An 18,587-nucleotide genomic window follows, 5' to 3' on the forward strand; every position below is an offset into this window, starting at 1 on the left:
ACAATACGCGTAGAAAACGTAATGTTAAGTAATAAATGATTGAAGAAGAAAAGGGTTTTTTATAGTTTTTGCCGTATCAACTGCTATTCGAAATCCCTAATTCTAGTATGTATACTGTATACCATGATCCTCTGTATCCCGTAAAAGGAGCAGGCTCCTGCATCTGCCGAAGGAACCTATCCGCAAATTCTAAATCGTAATGACATAAAACAGGTCTGTCCAAGTCACATTGTGGCCTCGTACTATTAGGGGCTTATTATAGATCGAGAAGCAGCCAATTTGGCCAGTAAACGTCACTCGTACACTTTTCCCGCTTTCGTTGCTCACTCAAAAATGTGTGCGTTCGTTCGTTCTAACCTCCTCTCTGCCAATAAAAAATGGGAGTGGAAAGTGGAAATGGATGTATTCCAACATTTATACATACAGGTATAATAGCTGTTAGCACATTGGCAGGTTCCAAATTTTTCAATTTATGGCGATTAAGATTGCAAAGATGCGTTCGTGGAGAACCATTCGATAAATTCATCTCTTCGACGGTGTATTATAACTAGACTTCAGGTTTTATGCATTTTTGGCAAAAATAACACGGAATAAAGAACAGCGAAGGTACATGTGAAGCGAATAAATAAATTCTCACTTACCCAACTCGCTTCTCGAAAATAACGTAAAGTAGTCGTTTTCAGTAGTCGTGAAACGAATCTGCGAAGTTCTCTTCAGAGATATAGCGTTAAATATGTAGTATAAAGCGTGTTAGATGGAGTTTTGTTTATCGGGTCCTCCGTAAAAATCGATGCAACGGCGGAATGCGATAGGTAAGAGGCAAGAGGGGATAGGATAAGAGGATGCGTAGATAAGGAGAAAGTGCGAGAACGAAGGGGAGAGAGCAAGCATTCGCGAGAACTTTTGCACGAGGGAGCACCACCTTATACGGCGGCGACCCGGGCTTCTAAATATAAAGGCGCCCGTCGTCCCGACGACGCTCTTCTCTGTCGGAGCGCACGCATTTCGCGTGCGAATCTCTTCTCTTTGCTCGTTCGCGATTCTCAGCCCCGTTCGCCTGCAATAAGAGGCCGCTGGAATCTAGCTGATACTTCATACTTCATACATACTACGTTGCGTCATGGGAAACAACGTGAAAAACACCTAACGCCCAGCATTCATCCCAATTCCCGCAGCCTCGTCAGACCAATTTTCGAACAAGAAAAAGAGAAAACATCTAACCAAAATGAAAAGAAAAAAAAACAAATATCGAAGCTCATTTAGTGAACTGTAAAATAATTATCCTGGGATCCTTGTACTCGATCCTTCCAAAGCGATGGATCCATAGATTTTGGATAAATCCGAGTGAATTCAGAAACCTGCCTACAAATCAACCATCATTTGCTTTTGTACGAAAACGAAACACCGATTAAGTACATTCCCTGTTTTCCTATGAAATTGTTCAATTTGTTTAATGGCGGAGACGAAAGTCGCGTCAAACAGAGATTCTGCAGACCTCGAACGATACTTCTCTAGCTCGCTTAGGGGGTTTGGACAGGTTCAAGTTCATTCTCATTGGTTTATTGTACGATTGCTCTCTTCGAAAACTAGTTTGATTATTGTTGGTTCTGCTCTTCGACGATCATCTTCGCGAACGTATTCAGAGAATCGGAGCGTTCTTCGGAGGGTTTCGATCGTGAAGCGAAGAACGCGAGGAACGTGTAGTCGTCCACATTGTGTTCGAGCGTGGGGTTGAATTGTTGTCGGAACGATTTGTAATTGCACGTTCCCGCCTATCGAGAGCGACAAACGAACACTCGTTTATTCGGGGCCTGAGAGGTTTACGCGGACGCCACTGAATCACCGAATCTTGATCTCCTATGATCCAGAGATACTGGTCTAAGAGTCGCAGTTTTAAAAATACCTCTTGGCAGCCCAGTTTTCTCGGGTTTGCAGGGTCTACCTGGCCGACAGACCGCAGAGACATTGACTAGTGATCTCGTACAAAGATCCTACATACGTTTCGACCTAGCCACCGCGTCATCGGCAACCTCGTTTCCTCTCATCGCTCTTTTCTCTTTTATTTTTTACTTATGACGAAAGTCGGCTATTTTTTCTCGCGCCACGCGAGTCCACATCTCGAAGCCGGAAGATGTGGTACGATCGAATTTCATGATTTCTCGGTGGTAGCGATGAATTATTGGTTTTACAGCGACAGGAGCATTCACACGAGTCCGAAAATATACATATATGTGTGATACGGGGACAAGGTCGTCTTGGAAATCGGAAGGAATTCAAATTTCACGCGGTCCTTAATTAAATGGAACCTTGAAGAGAGGAGCAGCATTAGCGAACCTCAAGGTCCCGTGCTTTATGCGACGAACTGACTGACAATGAGTCGCGAGGTGTGCGCGCCGTGTTTTTACTATTAACACGTTGACCTCAGTTTTGGCAGTCGCGAAATGTCGGTGAAAACCAATGCAATTTGTTTCGGAAAATAGATAACAAGTCCGGATTCCTCGGATTGGGTTACCGGGTTCGTTCGATCATCGTTCGATCGTCGTCCGTTTCCAGATCATAAGCGAAACTTTATTATTACAACACGGTAACACAATTGTTTTCTGCGCTTTTGCGGTCATAATAGTTGACAGATAACCATAACGGATCCCAAGGTCTCTCAGGAATTTTCCTGTTCGCTGCACCCTCTTTGTATAAAACAGCTCAATCGAAAACTGCGAACGGTTCGCAAACAACCAAAGGATCCGAACGAAGGTTGCTTGTTCGCTCTATCGCCGTAACAATGCAAAGCCGAGCGATCAGCGAAGAATGGTCCCCTGTCTCCGACCTTCTGAAAGTCACTTGGTCTGGTCCCGCGTGTTCTCGGGAGAGGCTCCTCGGTTTAATTTTACCAGCCATTAGCCGCGAGTATACCGCGGCGTCGACAGATCGAGAAAATCGAGGAATCACCAACGCGACGCACGACGCGCGACGAGAACGGAACAGAAAATCGAAAGAAACGAGGCCATCTCTGGCCCCGGATCAAATTAAAAAAGAACGGACCCACCGGCTAGACTCTAAAGACACCGACCCCGAACAGAAAAACCGTCGTTGTCGCTCGGACAGAGACGCGTCCTCGGACAGGAACGCTTATAGTCGCTGCAGCTTGCTTGTATAGCGAGTATAGTCGGCGCGGTGCAACCGTCGTCGTCGTCGTCTACTGGGATCAAGAAGTAGAGGGGCGTCTGTCGGGGTTTGGCGGTAGTGACAATGCCAGTTCCTCGCGGGCGAGTTGGAGTCGAAGGCGACTATCGAGTGAGACGAGCTGCCAGCCCTGGCTCATCGTGTAGTGCCTAGTGAAACGAGATGACGGGCTCGCGGCTGAGACCCGCGTTCTTCGTGGGCCTCTTCGTGGCCCTTCTAGCCTTACAGGGTGAGTGAAAGGTCCCCGAACCCCACCTTGGCTTCTAACATTCTTCGTAAGAGGAACCTGGGGTGACGTAATACCGAGCTGAACCGGACTGCCTGGAATTGCTCCAGACACGAAGAGTTCGTTCGACGTTCATCAGCATCTAGCTAGGTCTAGTTAGCTATAGCCGACCTTCTACGATGATCTTTAAGGTTTCTACTCTTGGTGTGATTTATAAACAGGAAGTTTGAAAACTAGGGGTTCAAATTCAGTGAGGACATTTTATAATGTCCTTGTAATCTGATTCTTCTGGTACTCGCGGTTTGAACCGGAATCGTGTACATGGATTTCCAGCCTTGGTGCCGGTTTCAACTATTCAGCACCCTTCAGACCCATCTTTCTTGCTCCCATAGTTGAATCGAACTCTATTTTAATATGATCTACAACAGAAAAAGTCTACGAAGCAGTGGTTGAATGTCGGCGAACACAACTTTCCTAGATAATGTCCTTGCCTCGCCGCTCCGCGCCGCGCCGCGCCGGTTTAAACTAGTTAGCTCCCTTGGACTCCAACTTCTAGCTACCCAGTAGATAGGCATGACTGAGTTCCAACAGTGATCTTCGTTGTCTGGACCTTCCATAGGCGTCATTTATAAATGAGAATTTTGAAAAGGTTGGAAGTCAATGGACATAACTTTTGATAACTCTTTTTGATAACTCGTGTGGTAATCTTGTGTTGCTAGTCTATTTATTTGACTGTTTCTTCGAGTAAGATTTCTTCCAGCTTGCAACAATTTAATAATACATAATACCGATTGAACTAGTTTGCCGCGGAAGCGATCCGTCTAGCTACCACCCTGCTCTCTTGACCTTGCATTCTTTTCGGCACATGGCGTTCAGAATCGTGCGAGGGTTGATAGTTGATAGACACTTGATAGCGTAACATGATTCCTCCTTGAGGTAAATTCGAGGAAACCTGCTCTCCTCCTCCCGATAAACTACAATTAGCACGTTGACACGCGGAATTAAATCTAAAAATTCATTTTTCTGTTGATACTCATCGACCGTGCCAAATAGTGTACACTCGAACGCTGTGAGATGCGAGAAGACAAAAATAGTAATGACTATGATAAATCTTGACGATTTAGTTTCCGTTTGGTTAAATACATAGCTTCAACTTTATGCTATTTTTGACGGCGCTGTAGTCAACGTAGTATCGCGTGTCGTGGTTTCTATGCCGTTCACAGTCCATTGTATTTTATCTCGGTTGAGTATATGCATACCGATCGATAGATTGCGGTTTTATGCATTTATGATAAAAATTAGCAGATCAAATTCCAAATAGAAAAAACATTTAAAGAATTTAAGACTGTTGTTGTCATCACATTTAACAATCGATTACAATTATTGGGAAAAGAATTGCACATCTGTGTAGCTTCGGTGTCCCGTGAGTCTAGCGATATTTAGTTTGCTTGGAGATCTAGACTAGCGACGTATTAATTTTGCATTAGAGTGAGTCTAAAATTTAGGTAGTTTAGGTAGTTCTGGTGGTCGAACGTAAATAAACAACTGTTTATTTTCATCGAATCGCGTTCAAAACAAATTCGCGCGACAATAATACGGTCATTTGTTGTCGTGTTATTTTTAAATGTCACGCGTCGGCTTTTTTAAAGATGCACCTGGTCCCCGAGTTCGGCGTCGTTTATTTGCGTTAATTATGGTATAAATAAAGATCGACGTGCCGCGACTCGTGACGAGCGCCGATGGCTAAAGCTTCACGACTGCCTGCAAGCTCAGAATTTCCTCCCCGTTTTCGTCTCTTCGAATAAGATCGATAAGTTACGGACTTTACGGTGAAATATAAGTGGTGAACCTTTTCAGCTAAATCTTGATCATCTATCGGTGCATCAAAAGTCTCTCCATCGTCAAACTTGAAACTTTTAATCGGTGCGCGATATTCGAATAAAATTGGTGAACTTTTGATCATCACCTGAGATAGAGATGGATCATCGATCATTTTAGATGCCATGCCGCGCCGCTCCGTGCCTCATCGTGCATCTTGTTGATCTAGCGTTGATCGTTGCTGGGTCTTTCGAAAGTGTTTTCCGCCTCGGAAAAGCACGATTACAAGCTTTGTCGAAGGTCTACCGTGTATTTGGACAGGGCAGCTTTTTCGGAACTTTAGCGGACGATGATGTGGCCGTCGTGCTGACGAACCAGTGACGAACGACGAAGGTCAATGTTACGTAAAGTAACATCTGCGTCATCGGTTCCTGGCTCGTTCGACTCGTTCGGCATCGAACCGATGAACCTGCGCGATCTGTTGCGTCATTATCGCCTGATTATTATTATATGCATATACGTGTATTATTAAATACCGCGTCTTGTCTGTTCGACGAACGTGACACTTGTTGAACAGCACTCGTCAACTTGTTCGTTTAACCTTTCAGCAATTCTGATTACTAGTAGACTGCAGATTTTTATGCAAAATAAAAATTTTTTTTCCCAATTGCATTTCATGCAAAATAGAAAGTTGTTGGCACGTTGAACAGAAATAATTTGGAAAATAGCATCAGGACGCGCGAGGAACATTCTCCTGAATATGATAGTATCATTGAAATTTATTTTACAAATTAGGATAGATGTAGATGTTGGCCTAGATCGGTGAATCGGGTATTCTGCAAATGCTTTAAACTTAATCGGTCCGGCGCGTGGCGCGGCGCGGTGATCGAGGAAAAACTGTCCGATTGTGGATTCAAGGATCCGTTATTTTGGGAATCGATGGAAACCGACTGTCAACAACTCGCAAATAATTACATAAGCACGGGTGTAAATCCGTGCCAGATTTGCTCTGAATTTCGCGAATCTAGCCGTGTATTCCGTTTAAAGGTACCTGCGCGAAATTCATTTTTTAGCAAAGGCGTTAATGAAATATTTTCCACATTTATAATCCCAACTGAATCTAACACAGTCTGCTTGCTTGTTAATCTTTTTTTACAGCGTTCACGAGTTCCAGAAATATAGATTATACGGAAGGAATATCAATGATTTTGATCCAATACGATTTTTCTAATGACGGGATTAAAGACTGTGCGAGCCGCGTACCGCGGACAAGACTTTGGATTCTATCTTTATCCTCGCTATGTTTGCCAAACGACAGCTGCTTACCTCTGCTTCCATTACCTGTATCTTGACATTTTCGCGGATTATTTTCCGACCACGCAATTTCAACATGTCTTGCAGATCGTTCGAGATCAAAATTAATACATTCGTCGCGGTCAAATATATCATTTGCACAAAAACTATTATAAAATCCAATTGAGAATTCACCTTTCTCAAAGTAACTGTACATAATTTGTATCAGACTGCGAATCTTGATGCAAATTTCAATTTTCATTATTTTATCGAAACTTAAAATGAAGAATTAACTTTAGCTCTGGCTGGTAAGATTAGAAGCAATGTACTAGGAAGTATATCGTTAATAAATTTCTATTCTGGAAATCGCGATGGAGAAGCCTAGATTACAAGATTATACATACAGGTGTAAAACATAAAATATAAAATGTAAAATATAAAATTTCGTAATATGTTACGTAATATTATTGTATATGAAATTGTATAAGAACGAAGAGGAGAGTCCTCGCCAAAGTCGAGTCGAGAGTCGAGGCGCGCATCAATGCAATAAATAATGAAATAGATAATACTGGTAACGGTTGCGACTAACCCCGTCGAGACGTTCACACTTTCTCGCGGCAAATAACCGATAAAAATACGTTTCGCTCATCGAATATATAAATATTTTCAAGTGTTGCTCGGCTCAAAGCCGCCTACTCGCCGCTAAACTTAGAAACCGGCCTCCTGGTCCCAGGTACTGCCTAGAAAGATGATATCGACATTTTCATCGACCGAGTTCAGAAAAATCTGAAACATATACACCTATATTGGCTTCAGATTTATAACTGAACTGCGGATTTTATGCATTTATGAGAAGAATAAGTAGGCGAAACAGGAATTGGCAGGAAGATATATGTATAAAAGGGAATTAAGTGTGCCGATCGTATTATCGTCAACTTATTCAAATCATAAAAGAGGGAAAGAAATTGTTATTATATTTGGTTTCAGCACCTTGTAATGAACGAAGAACATAGTTATTTTGAATAAAGATCCGCAGTCTATTCGCAACGAAATAATCGATTCCACTCCAGTTTTATTTCGTCGGTATCTTTCGTCGAAAAATATACCATAATTGCAACTATCGTTCTAGTCTAATTAATAAGTAAGTTTAAGCGAGCGCTTCTGCACAATAAGACGATGTTCCTGTTGTTTCTCCGAACACCTGTCATTGTCCGAGCACGCGCTCATCCGAACGGTGTGTAACGACTTTGACAAGATTCTTGCGTCACCTGGGTCAGATATTTTCGGTGGTCGCGTGGCGTTAAACCCTCGCCTCGGGGAGTTATCTAATACTCCGCGCCTGTTCTTTTGGCACCGTGGCGTAGGGCCACAGTCGCATAGTGAAAACTCCTGATGAACATTCCTGGCAGCCAAGGAATCGGCTGAGAATCGAGCGAACTCCCGCGCAACGCAAATATCTTTTATTAATGTCCGACGACTATCGTGTGTTTCGCATATTTCTACGTCCACCGAAGCCCGTCGCTTCGTCACGCCTCCTCTGTTTGTTTAGAAACGTTCGTCTCCCGATCGGGAGGACTGGTATTATTAGCGCGTGGCGCGTCCTTAGGCCATTGCGGAATCGTTTCAGGCTCGAAAACTATGTTACAACAGCGATTTCCGCTGCCGAAACAGTCCCAAAGTGTCCTTTGCTCTGTACCATTGCCGCCGTAAAGAACCGAAATTACAAACGCTAGAGCCTACCTACGTGTCGGCATTATCGCGTCGACTCTCCTAGTAACAATAAGTTCGCTTTATTTCAGGAGTGCGAAGCGAAGAGGAGCTAGAGGTGCCAGAGGAGCTGTGTCGACCGTACATTGAGAAAGCGCTGAAGGACCTCGGTACAGGTAATGTTCAGATGTTGGGGAGCGCGCGACTGGAGCACAGCAATTTCTAGAATGTTTCATTTGAAGGATCTTTGGAGCAGACCAGTGCCGAGGCTGGGACCAACGAGGACAACGACAGCCATGAAGACGATGGGAAACCTGCGAGCGAAGAGGTAAACTCTTCCAAGATTAATTAGAAATTGATCCAGAGACCACTAGCTCGCTTCCTCTGGATCAATTTCTAATGGTTAGACTACGGCTTAGGACAAAATTGCCTGGATCAAATTCAAAACAGTGAAAACATTCCAAGAATTTAGAAATGTTGTTGTATTACAATACTTTGGACTTGTAAAAATGGTCAAAGAAAGAAACGTGTATATTGTACATATGTATAGCTTGTAACGAATGCAGTCAATATTTATTTTGCATAAAAATCCGCAGGCTAGTTATGGTTTTATAGAATTCGGTACTATGTATGTGTTCCCTGGATCGGTTACTATTGAACCACCGGGTTCTAGGAGGGCGAGCCAACGGGCGATGTTTCGAAAGAAGATGAGGCGACCGAGGAGGAGAAGCAACAGTCGGTAGAAGATGCTGAGGCTGCAACGAGTGCTGAACAAACCCAAGAGGAGGCTGAAAAGTCCGCGGAGGGTGAACAGAGCGCTGAAGACGCTGGAGAGCATAGCGTCGAAGCCGAAGGAGGTTGTACTTGAGTATCGCACACATAAATTTCACTGAAATATTCATTTTTACCCGATTAATGAACTCTGAACGTTTGTCGTCTTGTTCCAGGTGAGACTGAAGAAGAGAAATCCGGCGAAGAAGATGCGGGAACAGAGGAGGACAAAGAACAGTCCTCCGAAAAAGTAGACGATGCCGCGGACTCCGGTCAGGATCAAACGGAAGAAGAGAACCAAGATAAATCCGACGAAGAAACGGAGGAAACCGAGGAAGCAGAGATAGACGAAGACAAGTCCGGTGAAGAGGAGTCGCAAGCGGACGAGGAGAAATCCGACGAAGCAGCCCAAGAAGCCGACGAAGGGAAATCCGACGAAGAAGCTCAAGCCGACGAACAAGTCCAAGCCGCGGGCAAATCGGCTGAGGAAGCGAAACTCGACGAAGAGAAATCCGACGAAGCTAAAACCGAGGAGGTCAAGTCCGAAGAAGAAGAAGAGCAACCCGAGGAAGAGGATTCGAAGGCGGAGGGAGCTTCTGTAGAAGAGGGTGAAGCTGGGGAAGCTTCCAAGGAAGAAACTCAAGAGGAGGACGAGAGCAAAGCAGAGGAAGAGGAACAAACGCAGGGACAGCAGGCGAGTGCGGAGGAAGGACAGGAGGAGAGCAAGGAGGGTGAAGGCGAAGCTGAGAGCGCCGAGGGTCAAACGGAGGAAGAAGCACAGGAAGACGAGGAAAGTAAACAGGAGGAAGGAAAGTCTGCGGAAGACGAGGGAAAATCGGAGGAAGAGGCGACGACTGGGGAAGCTAAATCTATGGAGGAAGCTGAATCCGAAGAGCAAGCAAAGTCCGCCGAGGAGGACAAATCCGCTGACGAAGGCAAGGGAAAAGAATCCGTAGAGGAAGCCAAGTCGGCGGAAGAAGGTGCCGACGACCGAGCATCCGAGGAACAAGCTGAGGAAACGAAATCTCGAGCTAGACGAGAGGTTGGCGAAGAGGGCGCGGCCGATGAATCGGCTGATGAATCGGCCGAGGCCTCAGAAGACGCGAAACAAAGCGAGGAGGAGCCTACCCCTGAGGAAGACCTGATCAGGGAGATCGTGGTGCCGGAGAACTTGAGACCTCGAGATCACCTCAACCAACTGCTGAAACTGGACGAGGAGAACGAGGAGAAGGAACGAGCTATTTCGAAGATCGGGTACGACGTACTAAAGGAGCTGAAGAGGGTGTACGACAATGCTATACAACCTTTGGAGTCTCTATACAAATATAGGGACCTCAGCAACAGGCACTTCGGTGGTGAGTATCGCATAGATGTTTCCACCGTTTCATAGATTTCCAGATTTTCAAGATGAAAATAACTAGACAGCGGATTCTTATGCAAAATAAAAATTATCTGCATTCATCGCAAGATGCGCGCGCGAGAGCTACATAAATATTTATTTATTTATTTATTTATTTATTTATTTATTTATTTCCTTAACGAGACTATAGCGAGTTGAGAATGATATAGGAGTAATAGTAACAATTGTAACAAATGTAGAAAATGTTTATTTTGCACGAAGATCCACAGTCTAGCAACGATTCCGAAATTTCAGAACACTTTGTAATTGAACACACTGTCTGTTGCGTCTGTAGATCCGGAGATCTTTTCCAAGCCACTGGTTCTGTTCATGGGTCCATGGAGCGGTGGGAAATCCTCTATTATAAACTACTTGCTCGACATTGAATACAAGCAAACGTCGCTACGGACAGGTGCGTAAGTAGCCGCACGGCACATTGTTTTGTCAAGACTTTTCTCGTTTGACTTTGTTTGAGACGCTTGACCCGACCCGGTCAGGATTTCTACTAGGTGTCCCTTAGCGATAGACTTAAGCATGCTAGAGAAGCATGAATATATAGATAGTGTTTAGGTGATTTGAGAGAGTGCTTAGAGGAGCAATGCAAAACGGGAAATGGAAATGACACAGGAGCCGAACCGTCGCCAGCTTACTTCAACATTCTAATGCACGGCGAGGATGAGGAGGTCCTCGATGGCACCCAGCTGGCCGCTGACTGGACCTTCTCCGGGCTGCAGAAGTTCGGGCAGGGATTGCTCGACCGCCTCAAGGGTTTGCGACTCGGCAACAAGCTGCTAGAGAAGGTAAGCGGATGGAATGTTCTCTGACAAGACGGATCACGACCTGGACCACCGCTACTTATTGTTAGATCGTTAGATGGAACTAGTCGAAGCGAGCCGACTACTACTTTCACTCTCTTCAGATGACCTTGAACCTGACCTAAAAACGCGTATCGCGGTAGTACAAAAAACAGAAAAACAAAACTCGAAGACCCGATTTTGAGTTGGATTCGACGGAAAAAGCGGTAGTGTAGGTGTCTAGGTGTCTAGGTCATCGCCTTGCGGACCCAGAGCCAAAATCATCCACGCTTACGTAATCCTTGTACCAGGTGAACATAGTCGAGATACCAGGCATCCTAGAAATTCGAAAGCAGGTACAACGTCTGTTCCCGTTCAACGACGCGTGTCAATGGTTCATCGATCGGGCGGACATAATATTTCTGGTCTACGACCCGTCGAAACTGGACGTCGGACCGGAAACGGAAGCGATCCTCGATCAGCTGAAGGGGAGGGAGTACCAGGTAAGAGAGCACGTAACCGATACTTGAACACACGTCACAGGAGGCAGTAAGTTAACAGTAGTACTTTCGACACAGACGCGCATCATTCTAAACAAAGCTGATCAAGTGAAACCAGAGGAACTGATGAGAGTGCAAGGAGCACTGATCTGGAACATATCGCCGCTGATGTCCAGCGCCGAGCCGCCGGTCATGTACTCCACGTCGTTATGGTCCTTACCGTACGAGGCTGGAGCACCGACCAGATTGCTATACGCTCAGGAGCGTGCATTCCTACGTGATCTGCGTACTGCCATTGACAAACAAGTCGAGCACAAGATTGCGAGCGCCAGAAGATTCGCTGTGAGTTGCCGCCGAGGATACAAACTATGTATCGGACGCGTTCTTTAATTAATAGTCGAAACTCTGTCGAGAACCTTACGGTAGAGCGAGCTGTTCTAGAGACACCGGCATCGTCATCCGTTGATCACGAATGTTTCTATAAAAATGTTACTTACAAAATAAGTACTTGCTTCGTACATGCTAGGACTGTACTCGCTCTATTCGTTCGTGAAAACTTATTGTTAGTTGTAGTTGTAACGAACGTGTTGCCGTTGCCGTTGCTGTTGCAGGTGCGAGTGCGCAATCATGCTAAAATGGTAGACTGCTATCTGACCACCTACTACAACCACAAGACGTTCTTCGGAAACAAGAAGGAGATCAGCGACCGAATCGTCGAGAATCCTCAGGACTATCATATCTACGAGGGGCTCAGTACTCTGAAAAACATCTCGCGCTACGACTTGCCAGACCCGGACGTTTACAGGGACTTCTTCCGATTGAATCCTCTCTACGATTTCCCGTTGCTGAGCTCCACGTGCACCTATTTCCGTGGATGCCCGATCAATAGATTAGACGTAGCAATCGCCTACGACCTGCCCGAGCTGGTAGGCAAATACAAAAAGTCGGTAGAGCAAGTGACACACGAGTACGAGACCAGCCCTCCCAGTTGAGTGTAGTCGAACACGTCTTGAAGCAGAGCTCTCGACGCCGCCGTAGAATCTACGGGATTCTACGGCAATCTGAGAGCAGATTGTACAAACAAAACTAATCAAGCGTACGAGTGAAAAGCGACGAACATTAGCGTAAGTTCCGTATTCGAGACGTTAAGTTGTAGAGAACCGTCTACCTGCGGGACAACAAACTATAGGGTTGGATCTGGATCGCCCTTAGACAGAAAATCCAACCGGGTCCCGGAACACAAACAAATAGAACACATCCTTGCGTGGTCTACTAGATAATTCGCTTCGAGGATGAGAAGGGATGCAGTATTTTCTCGGTATGAACAGAGTATATCAATCGTATACAGTATACATATTAAGTATATGTATACAATATACATACCACGGTATACCAGAACATAACCGCTGACAATGAGTGCACGGCTCTGGATCGGAAGGCGAGATCATTTCAAGATGCTACTTGTGTTCGGAAGACGATAACAGTGCTACCATTCCGATCTAAAATGGACAGTGAGTTCCCCTCGATCGTGTTCAAACGTTCAAACGCACAGCTTCGATCATGCGGTTTTCGAGAAAACATATCACAGCAATAGTGGGTCCTACTAATGTTTACGAAAAGATGATAATAAGATGAACTCGCGCTATAGACTTCTTTGAAACTTAGTGTAATAGTTGCGCCGACTATTATGCAGCACTGTGACACTACGACCGTCAGAAAATCGTCAGACGGTAACGAGAATTTACATATTATCGATATGTAAGGTATTATATTTATATACAATACATACAATATTTCCATTGAGAAAGAGATAAGAATGATCTCTTTTTGAGGCTTTTGTGAAAATACCTTGTATAAACGAATTGTGTTCTTATTAAAAGTTATAAAATATTTATATTTACAAAAAAAAAAGAAGAAAGAAGCGATACTACTTACTGTTAGTTACTTGATATAACATATGTTCCCACGTTGATACACACAAACTATATTTTCAATGTAAATGAATATACTTGTTTTGATTTAGTAAAACCGTTCGACTTTTGATATATATATACATACCTCGTTCAAGTTGAACATCTCTCTCTCTCTGTCTCTGTCTCTGTCTCTGTCTCTGTCTCTGTCTCTGCAACAGAAACAACATCCAACAGTCGAAAACAAAATCCGAATTAATAATAAATAAATAATTCAATTTGAATAGAAAATCAAAATTAATTTAAACGGAAAATAAATAACCTTGATTTCTATTATCCCATGACACAAATTCAAATACAATTGATCGTCACGATACTGGAGTAATTCAAGTTCAATGTTTATTTATTGTTTATTAATGGTTTTAGAAAATGAACAATAACATAGATTAATTGGACAGACAGACAATTGTGTGTGCGATACTCGCGCTCACGTCCTCTCCTACTTGAAGACTTGAAGAAAGTGCGCCATGACACTACGTCACGCTTTCGATTATCGAAAGCATCGAGTTTTGATCGATATGGTCTTTCCCGCGGAATCTGTATAGCGGACCCTACACGGTCAATCAGGAATGACAGTCTGATTGAACAGTCAGACTGTCAATCCTTACTTCAATCACGAAGGAATATTTCCAAATATCTGGAAATCCGTCAGTCCATTTCATCAGTCCGTCAGTATTAATCTTTCACGATCAATCCGAATGTCAATCTTCGACGTGACTGTCATTCCGATTGACCGTGTAGGGTCCGCTTAACAGAAAGAGTTATATTGATGAGAATATACCGAAACAATCTGTTCCGGACAAAAAGACTAAATATACGCAGATATACGTACGTTATACTTTCATTTTTCAGAATCAAATCATACCAATTTTTTAAAATTGCGGGGTGCTCAAGATACCCTATTTTTATCGAGAATCTTTGAATCAGGAATCTTAAGCGGCCCCTACACGGTCAATCAGGAATGACAGTCTGATTGAACAGTCAGACTGTCAATCCTGACTGTGATCCTGACTTCAATCAAAATAAATTCATGTAAATTTGCTCCGTGAGATGTCGGTAACAAATTCTGATGATTATAAAAATTATTTTCGAATGGACGAAAACCTATTGAAGACTGTTAAATAGTTTCTCCTCCACTTCCTGTGATTGAAGCTCGGATTTCGAATTTCCAAATATCTGAAAATCCGTCAGTCCATTTCATCAATCCGCCTTTTACGATCAATCCGAATGTCAATCTTCGACGTGACTGTCATTCCGATTGACCGTGTAGGGTCCGCTTTACTTTACTTTACTAAGGCTGAAATCGCCGCGCATGCGCGAGAAAAGTTGCACCATAAACAATAACCTGCAATAACCCACCACCATATCATCGTATCATCATCATCATCGGAACACTGTGTACTGTGTATGTGTATGTGTAATGTGTATTATGGTGTATGTATTGTGTGTGTGTTGATACTGGTTGATATGTATGTACTGGTATGTACGTTGATTGGTACTATTTGGTACTGATACGTTTAGCGTTTTAGCAGTAAATACATATTTGTATAACGGTAATCGGTAATCCTATTAAAAATATGTAACTTCCCGATATATTGATCAATTACAAATCTCTAAGGTATAATTAGTTCGCTCGATAACATGATTTATATTGTATTCGGTCTTTCGATAAGTTAATGTTAAAATACATTTGTTTTTTCTAGGTTATAAACGTGCATTGGAGATATGTACTGTGGATAACTTAAAACATCTTAAATGCACTCAAATGCACTGCTTTAAACTCTGCAAATGTTTTCTGCTATAAAGTATTGCAGTATATTCGATAGTTTGCCTCTTTTCCGTTTACTAAGACCTCAGTTTGGTAAGGCACATGCTATAAATAATAAATGTTTGTAAAAGGACATCAATTTTAGATTGCTCTAAGTAGATTAAATGTCATTCGTTAAAAATGTGCATGTTGTTTCTTGTTCTTAACTTACTTTAATATATTAAATTATTGAAATAGTCTCCTGTTATGGAATTAATGTATTATGTTTTGCAATACAGACAATTGATGTTTAAATGGAAACATTTGTTACTCTATACATATTGCACTATTGCAAAGTTTATCGAACATTCACTTTCCAGATTGAAAGTTTAAATTTATTATGGTACTTTAAGGAAAAAAATACACAGATTATTAAACTAATTTTATGTTTACAGCTAGCGTTTATCGAAGTATGTCTGTCCAGATCGATGATAAAATCACAGAGGTGAACTGTGATGAAAAAAGTACCAAAAGGCATGTAACCGATATGGGTGACAATAACGATATCGCAGAGTTAAACGGTGCTGAAAAAAGTACCAAAAGACACGTAAATGATAACAATGACGACCAAATTGCAGTAAAAGTGGCGAAGGTAGAACCAACCGAAAAAGTGAAGATGAGCAACTTTGTAATAATGATGGGTTACCTTGGCAGAGACTATTTTGGTATGCAAAGGAATCCTGGTCTAAAAACAATAGAAGAGGATCTAATGGTTGCTTTGTTAAAATCCAAATTAATATTGCAGTATCATTTCGATGATTTTCGGGAACTTAAATTTCAGAGAGCTGCGCGTACAGACAAAAGCGTGTCTGCGGTTAGACAAATTGTTTCCCTTAAATTACGTAAGTGCCTCGAATAGTTTGTTGCTTTTTATATCTCATACATTTCATATTTCGATAGTATTTCTCTCACTGAAATATATTCAAGTATTTCCTTATATAAACGGTTTAAATATTTTTCATTTATGTCTGTTATTATATTATTATATTATATATATATATATATATATATATATATATATAATAACTGATATTGTATATGTATGTAATTGACACTCTTTAATAGTTGACACGGTTAAATAATATTTTTTAGCAAGAGATGCAAAGAAAGAGGCGATAAATGAACATCTACCCAAGGAAATTAGAGTATTCGGTCTGAAAAGAGTGACCAAAGGTTTCAATAGTAAAAATCAGTGCGACGCGAGAACGTATAGATATGTCATACCCACGTTTTCTTTGGCACCGGAAGACCCAAATATTGTATACAAAGAAGATGAAGACATAGATGTCGAGAAACGATTAGAACAACTTTCTTTAATAGATGGAAAACCATATACTGAATTTCGATTAACCAAAGACATGGTTGATAAACTCAATGAGAACTTGAAATTATTAGAAGGCACGCATAATTTCCATAATTTTACGATAAAAGTGTAAGTCGTTTCGATGTTTAAATTATTATATAGTAATATGAAAGACACTTGAATATTTTCGAAAATACATAATACTTTATAGGAGGCCCATAGACCCTTCCGCTCGCCGCTACATCATGTATTTTAATTGTGTCGACATATTTGTCGAAAATGACATAGAATTTGCGGTGTTAGAAATTAAAGGGCAAAGTTTCATGCTTCATCAAATTAGAAAAATGATATCCTTAATAATAGGAATATCTAGGAATATTGTAACAACAGATATTGTCAAGTCTGCGTTTTCGTTAGAGAGAATAGATATTCCTATGGCTCCCGGTCTTGGATTAAGTTTACACCACGTAAGTTATTTACGAAAATACCAAAATCCAAATTACATCTTTCTTAATTTATATATTTTTCGTAGGTACATTATAAATACTATAATAAAAGGTATGGAAATGACGGAATTCACGAGTCGTTAGATTGGGAAGAATGTAACAAAGAAGTGGAACAATTTTATAGAGACTATATTTTGAAAAATATAATAGATACGGAAACTACAGAAAAAACGTATCCTTTTTCATAATTATGTCTTGTTGCGATAACTTCTGTCAAGTATTTGTCTTAACTAGCGTACAATAGAACATTAAACTGGTTGGCATCATCTCTTACACCGAAAAGATTTGCTTTCAGAGATGTTTGACACCATGGAAATATTCTTTATGATAAGTAACATTGTATTTATGTTTTAAACATGTATGTGAAATACATTTTTTTAACCATTACAATAATTTAGTTTTCCATATAATATATATATTATATATATGGCGTATATGTATATTCTACTTATTTAGGAATGGTTGAATGTTACTTTTGGATAAATTTATCAGCTGGGCAGCAGTCAAAATTTAATTTCTCGCTTACATATATCTTAATTCGGCGGTTGATTTCGATATACATGAATTAACAGAAAGAGATTCTTTTACAATTTTTATTTAATAATAACACGCTGCACTAGGCTGCCGCAAATTGTTATCGCGAGAGCTTAAAATAAAGTCAAAGAATAGAGTAAATAATTTCAGAACGTTTTCATTTTAATGAATTTTAAGATCCTGTAAAAATTGATAGTAAAGTAAACAAGGAATTGAGGAAGATCGGTCATGGAAGATTATGGAAAAGTACACATTAATGTTATGCAGTAACTATTTATGTAATGAAGGAAGTAGAGGAAAGTATCTGTTGAAAACGACAGAGTCGACACAAACGCTAGACCTATTAGGTTATCATGGGACAAATTATTTAGAATGTAAAATATGAAACAAATCTCTGATAGCCTAAAGCATGATGACCGCTATAGGATAGCTAAATAGAAACATATGCAGTTGAAAATATTAAGAAAATTAATGAGCGAAGTACCGAGAATAAGCATAATAGTTGTAAGAAAGAAAAGCGGCTGAAGAAAGTATCCTAAATATTTAGAAAAGGTTGGTTTTGCTATGTCAAAAATTATAAAATCAATGTCATTTTATTTATATCTGAAACGATCACCGAATTAAAGATCATCAGGATTATCATCATAGACATAAAAAAGATAAGAATTCCTATTTTTCTTCTTCTTTTTCTGTTGGATTGTGTAAAGTGTAAAATATGTATCCGCTATATGCTATTTGCTACATACTCTTTTCCACGCATAATCTTTAGAGAAGAACAG

The 18,587-nt window shown here is 41.4% G+C and overlaps 2 protein-coding genes across 5 annotated transcripts; both read left to right on the forward strand.

Moving 5' to 3' along the window:
* The first annotated feature begins 3,190 nt into the window (after positions 1-3,190).
* On the forward strand, positions 3,191-13,716 carry LOC143218160 (uncharacterized). 2 transcript variants are annotated; one of them, XM_076443195.1, is made up of 10 exons: positions 3,191-3,409; positions 8,317-8,400; positions 8,467-8,552; positions 8,898-9,081; positions 9,172-10,350; positions 10,690-10,806; positions 10,965-11,194; positions 11,500-11,691; positions 11,767-12,030; positions 12,300-13,716. In XM_076443195.1, the coding sequence occupies exons 1-10, from the start codon at positions 3,343-3,345 to the stop codon at positions 12,678-12,680; spliced, it is 2,784 nt and encodes a 927-aa protein (XP_076299310.1). In that variant the 5' UTR covers positions 3,191-3,342; the 3' UTR covers positions 12,681-13,716. The 2 variants fall into 2 exon arrangements, with proteins under 2 accessions (XP_076299310.1, XP_076299317.1); XM_076443202.1 differs by having other exon boundaries at positions 11,022-11,194.
* A 1,234-nt stretch (positions 13,717-14,950) lies between these two features.
* On the forward strand, positions 14,951-17,664 carry Pus1 (Pseudouridine synthase 1). Of its 3 annotated transcripts, none has more exons than XM_076443323.1 (7): positions 14,951-15,063; positions 15,362-15,519; positions 15,861-16,307; positions 16,558-16,897; positions 16,980-17,235; positions 17,301-17,446; positions 17,519-17,664. In XM_076443323.1, the coding sequence occupies exons 2-7, from the start codon at positions 15,447-15,449 to the stop codon at positions 17,577-17,579; spliced, it is 1,323 nt and encodes a 440-aa protein (XP_076299438.1). In that variant the 5' UTR covers positions 14,951-15,063; positions 15,362-15,446; the 3' UTR covers positions 17,580-17,664. The 3 variants fall into 3 exon arrangements, with proteins under 3 accessions (XP_076299438.1, XP_076299421.1, XP_076299428.1); XM_076443306.1 differs by having other exon boundaries at positions 14,972-15,276; XM_076443313.1 differs by having other exon boundaries at positions 14,978-15,137.
* The last annotated feature ends 923 nt before the right edge of the window (positions 17,665-18,587 follow it).

This window comes from Lasioglossum baleicum, chromosome 2, assembly GCF_051020765.1.
Source record: "Lasioglossum baleicum chromosome 2, iyLasBale1, whole genome shotgun sequence".
In the NCBI taxonomy this organism is placed as follows: domain Eukaryota; kingdom Metazoa; phylum Arthropoda; class Insecta; order Hymenoptera; family Halictidae; genus Lasioglossum; species Lasioglossum baleicum.

What these genes read in the sequence shown, in the direction of transcription:
- LOC143218160 (XM_076443195.1), top strand. Translation starts at nt 3,343, where the DNA reads ATGACGGGCTCGCGGCTGAGACCCGCGTTCTTCGTGGGCCTCTTCGTG. An exon ending in GCAAACGTCGCTACGGACAG is followed by an intron (nt 10,807 to 10,964) that starts GTGCGTAAGTAG and finishes GATAGTGTTTAG; the next exon opens with GTGATTTGAGAGAGTGCTTA. An exon ending in GCAACAAGCTGCTAGAGAAG is followed by an intron (nt 11,195 to 11,499) that starts GTAAGCGGATGG and finishes TCCTTGTACCAG; the next exon opens with GTGAACATAGTCGAGATACC.
- Pus1 (XM_076443323.1), top strand. Translation starts at nt 15,447, where the DNA reads ATGTTTTCTGCTATAAAGTATTGCAGTATATTCGATAGTTTGCCTCTT. An exon ending in TTTACTAAGACCTCAGTTTG is followed by an intron (nt 15,520 to 15,860) that starts GTAAGGCACATG and finishes TTATGTTTACAG; the next exon opens with CTAGCGTTTATCGAAGTATG. An exon ending in AATTGTTTCCCTTAAATTAC is followed by an intron (nt 16,308 to 16,557) that starts GTAAGTGCCTCG and finishes AATATTTTTTAG; the next exon opens with CAAGAGATGCAAAGAAAGAG.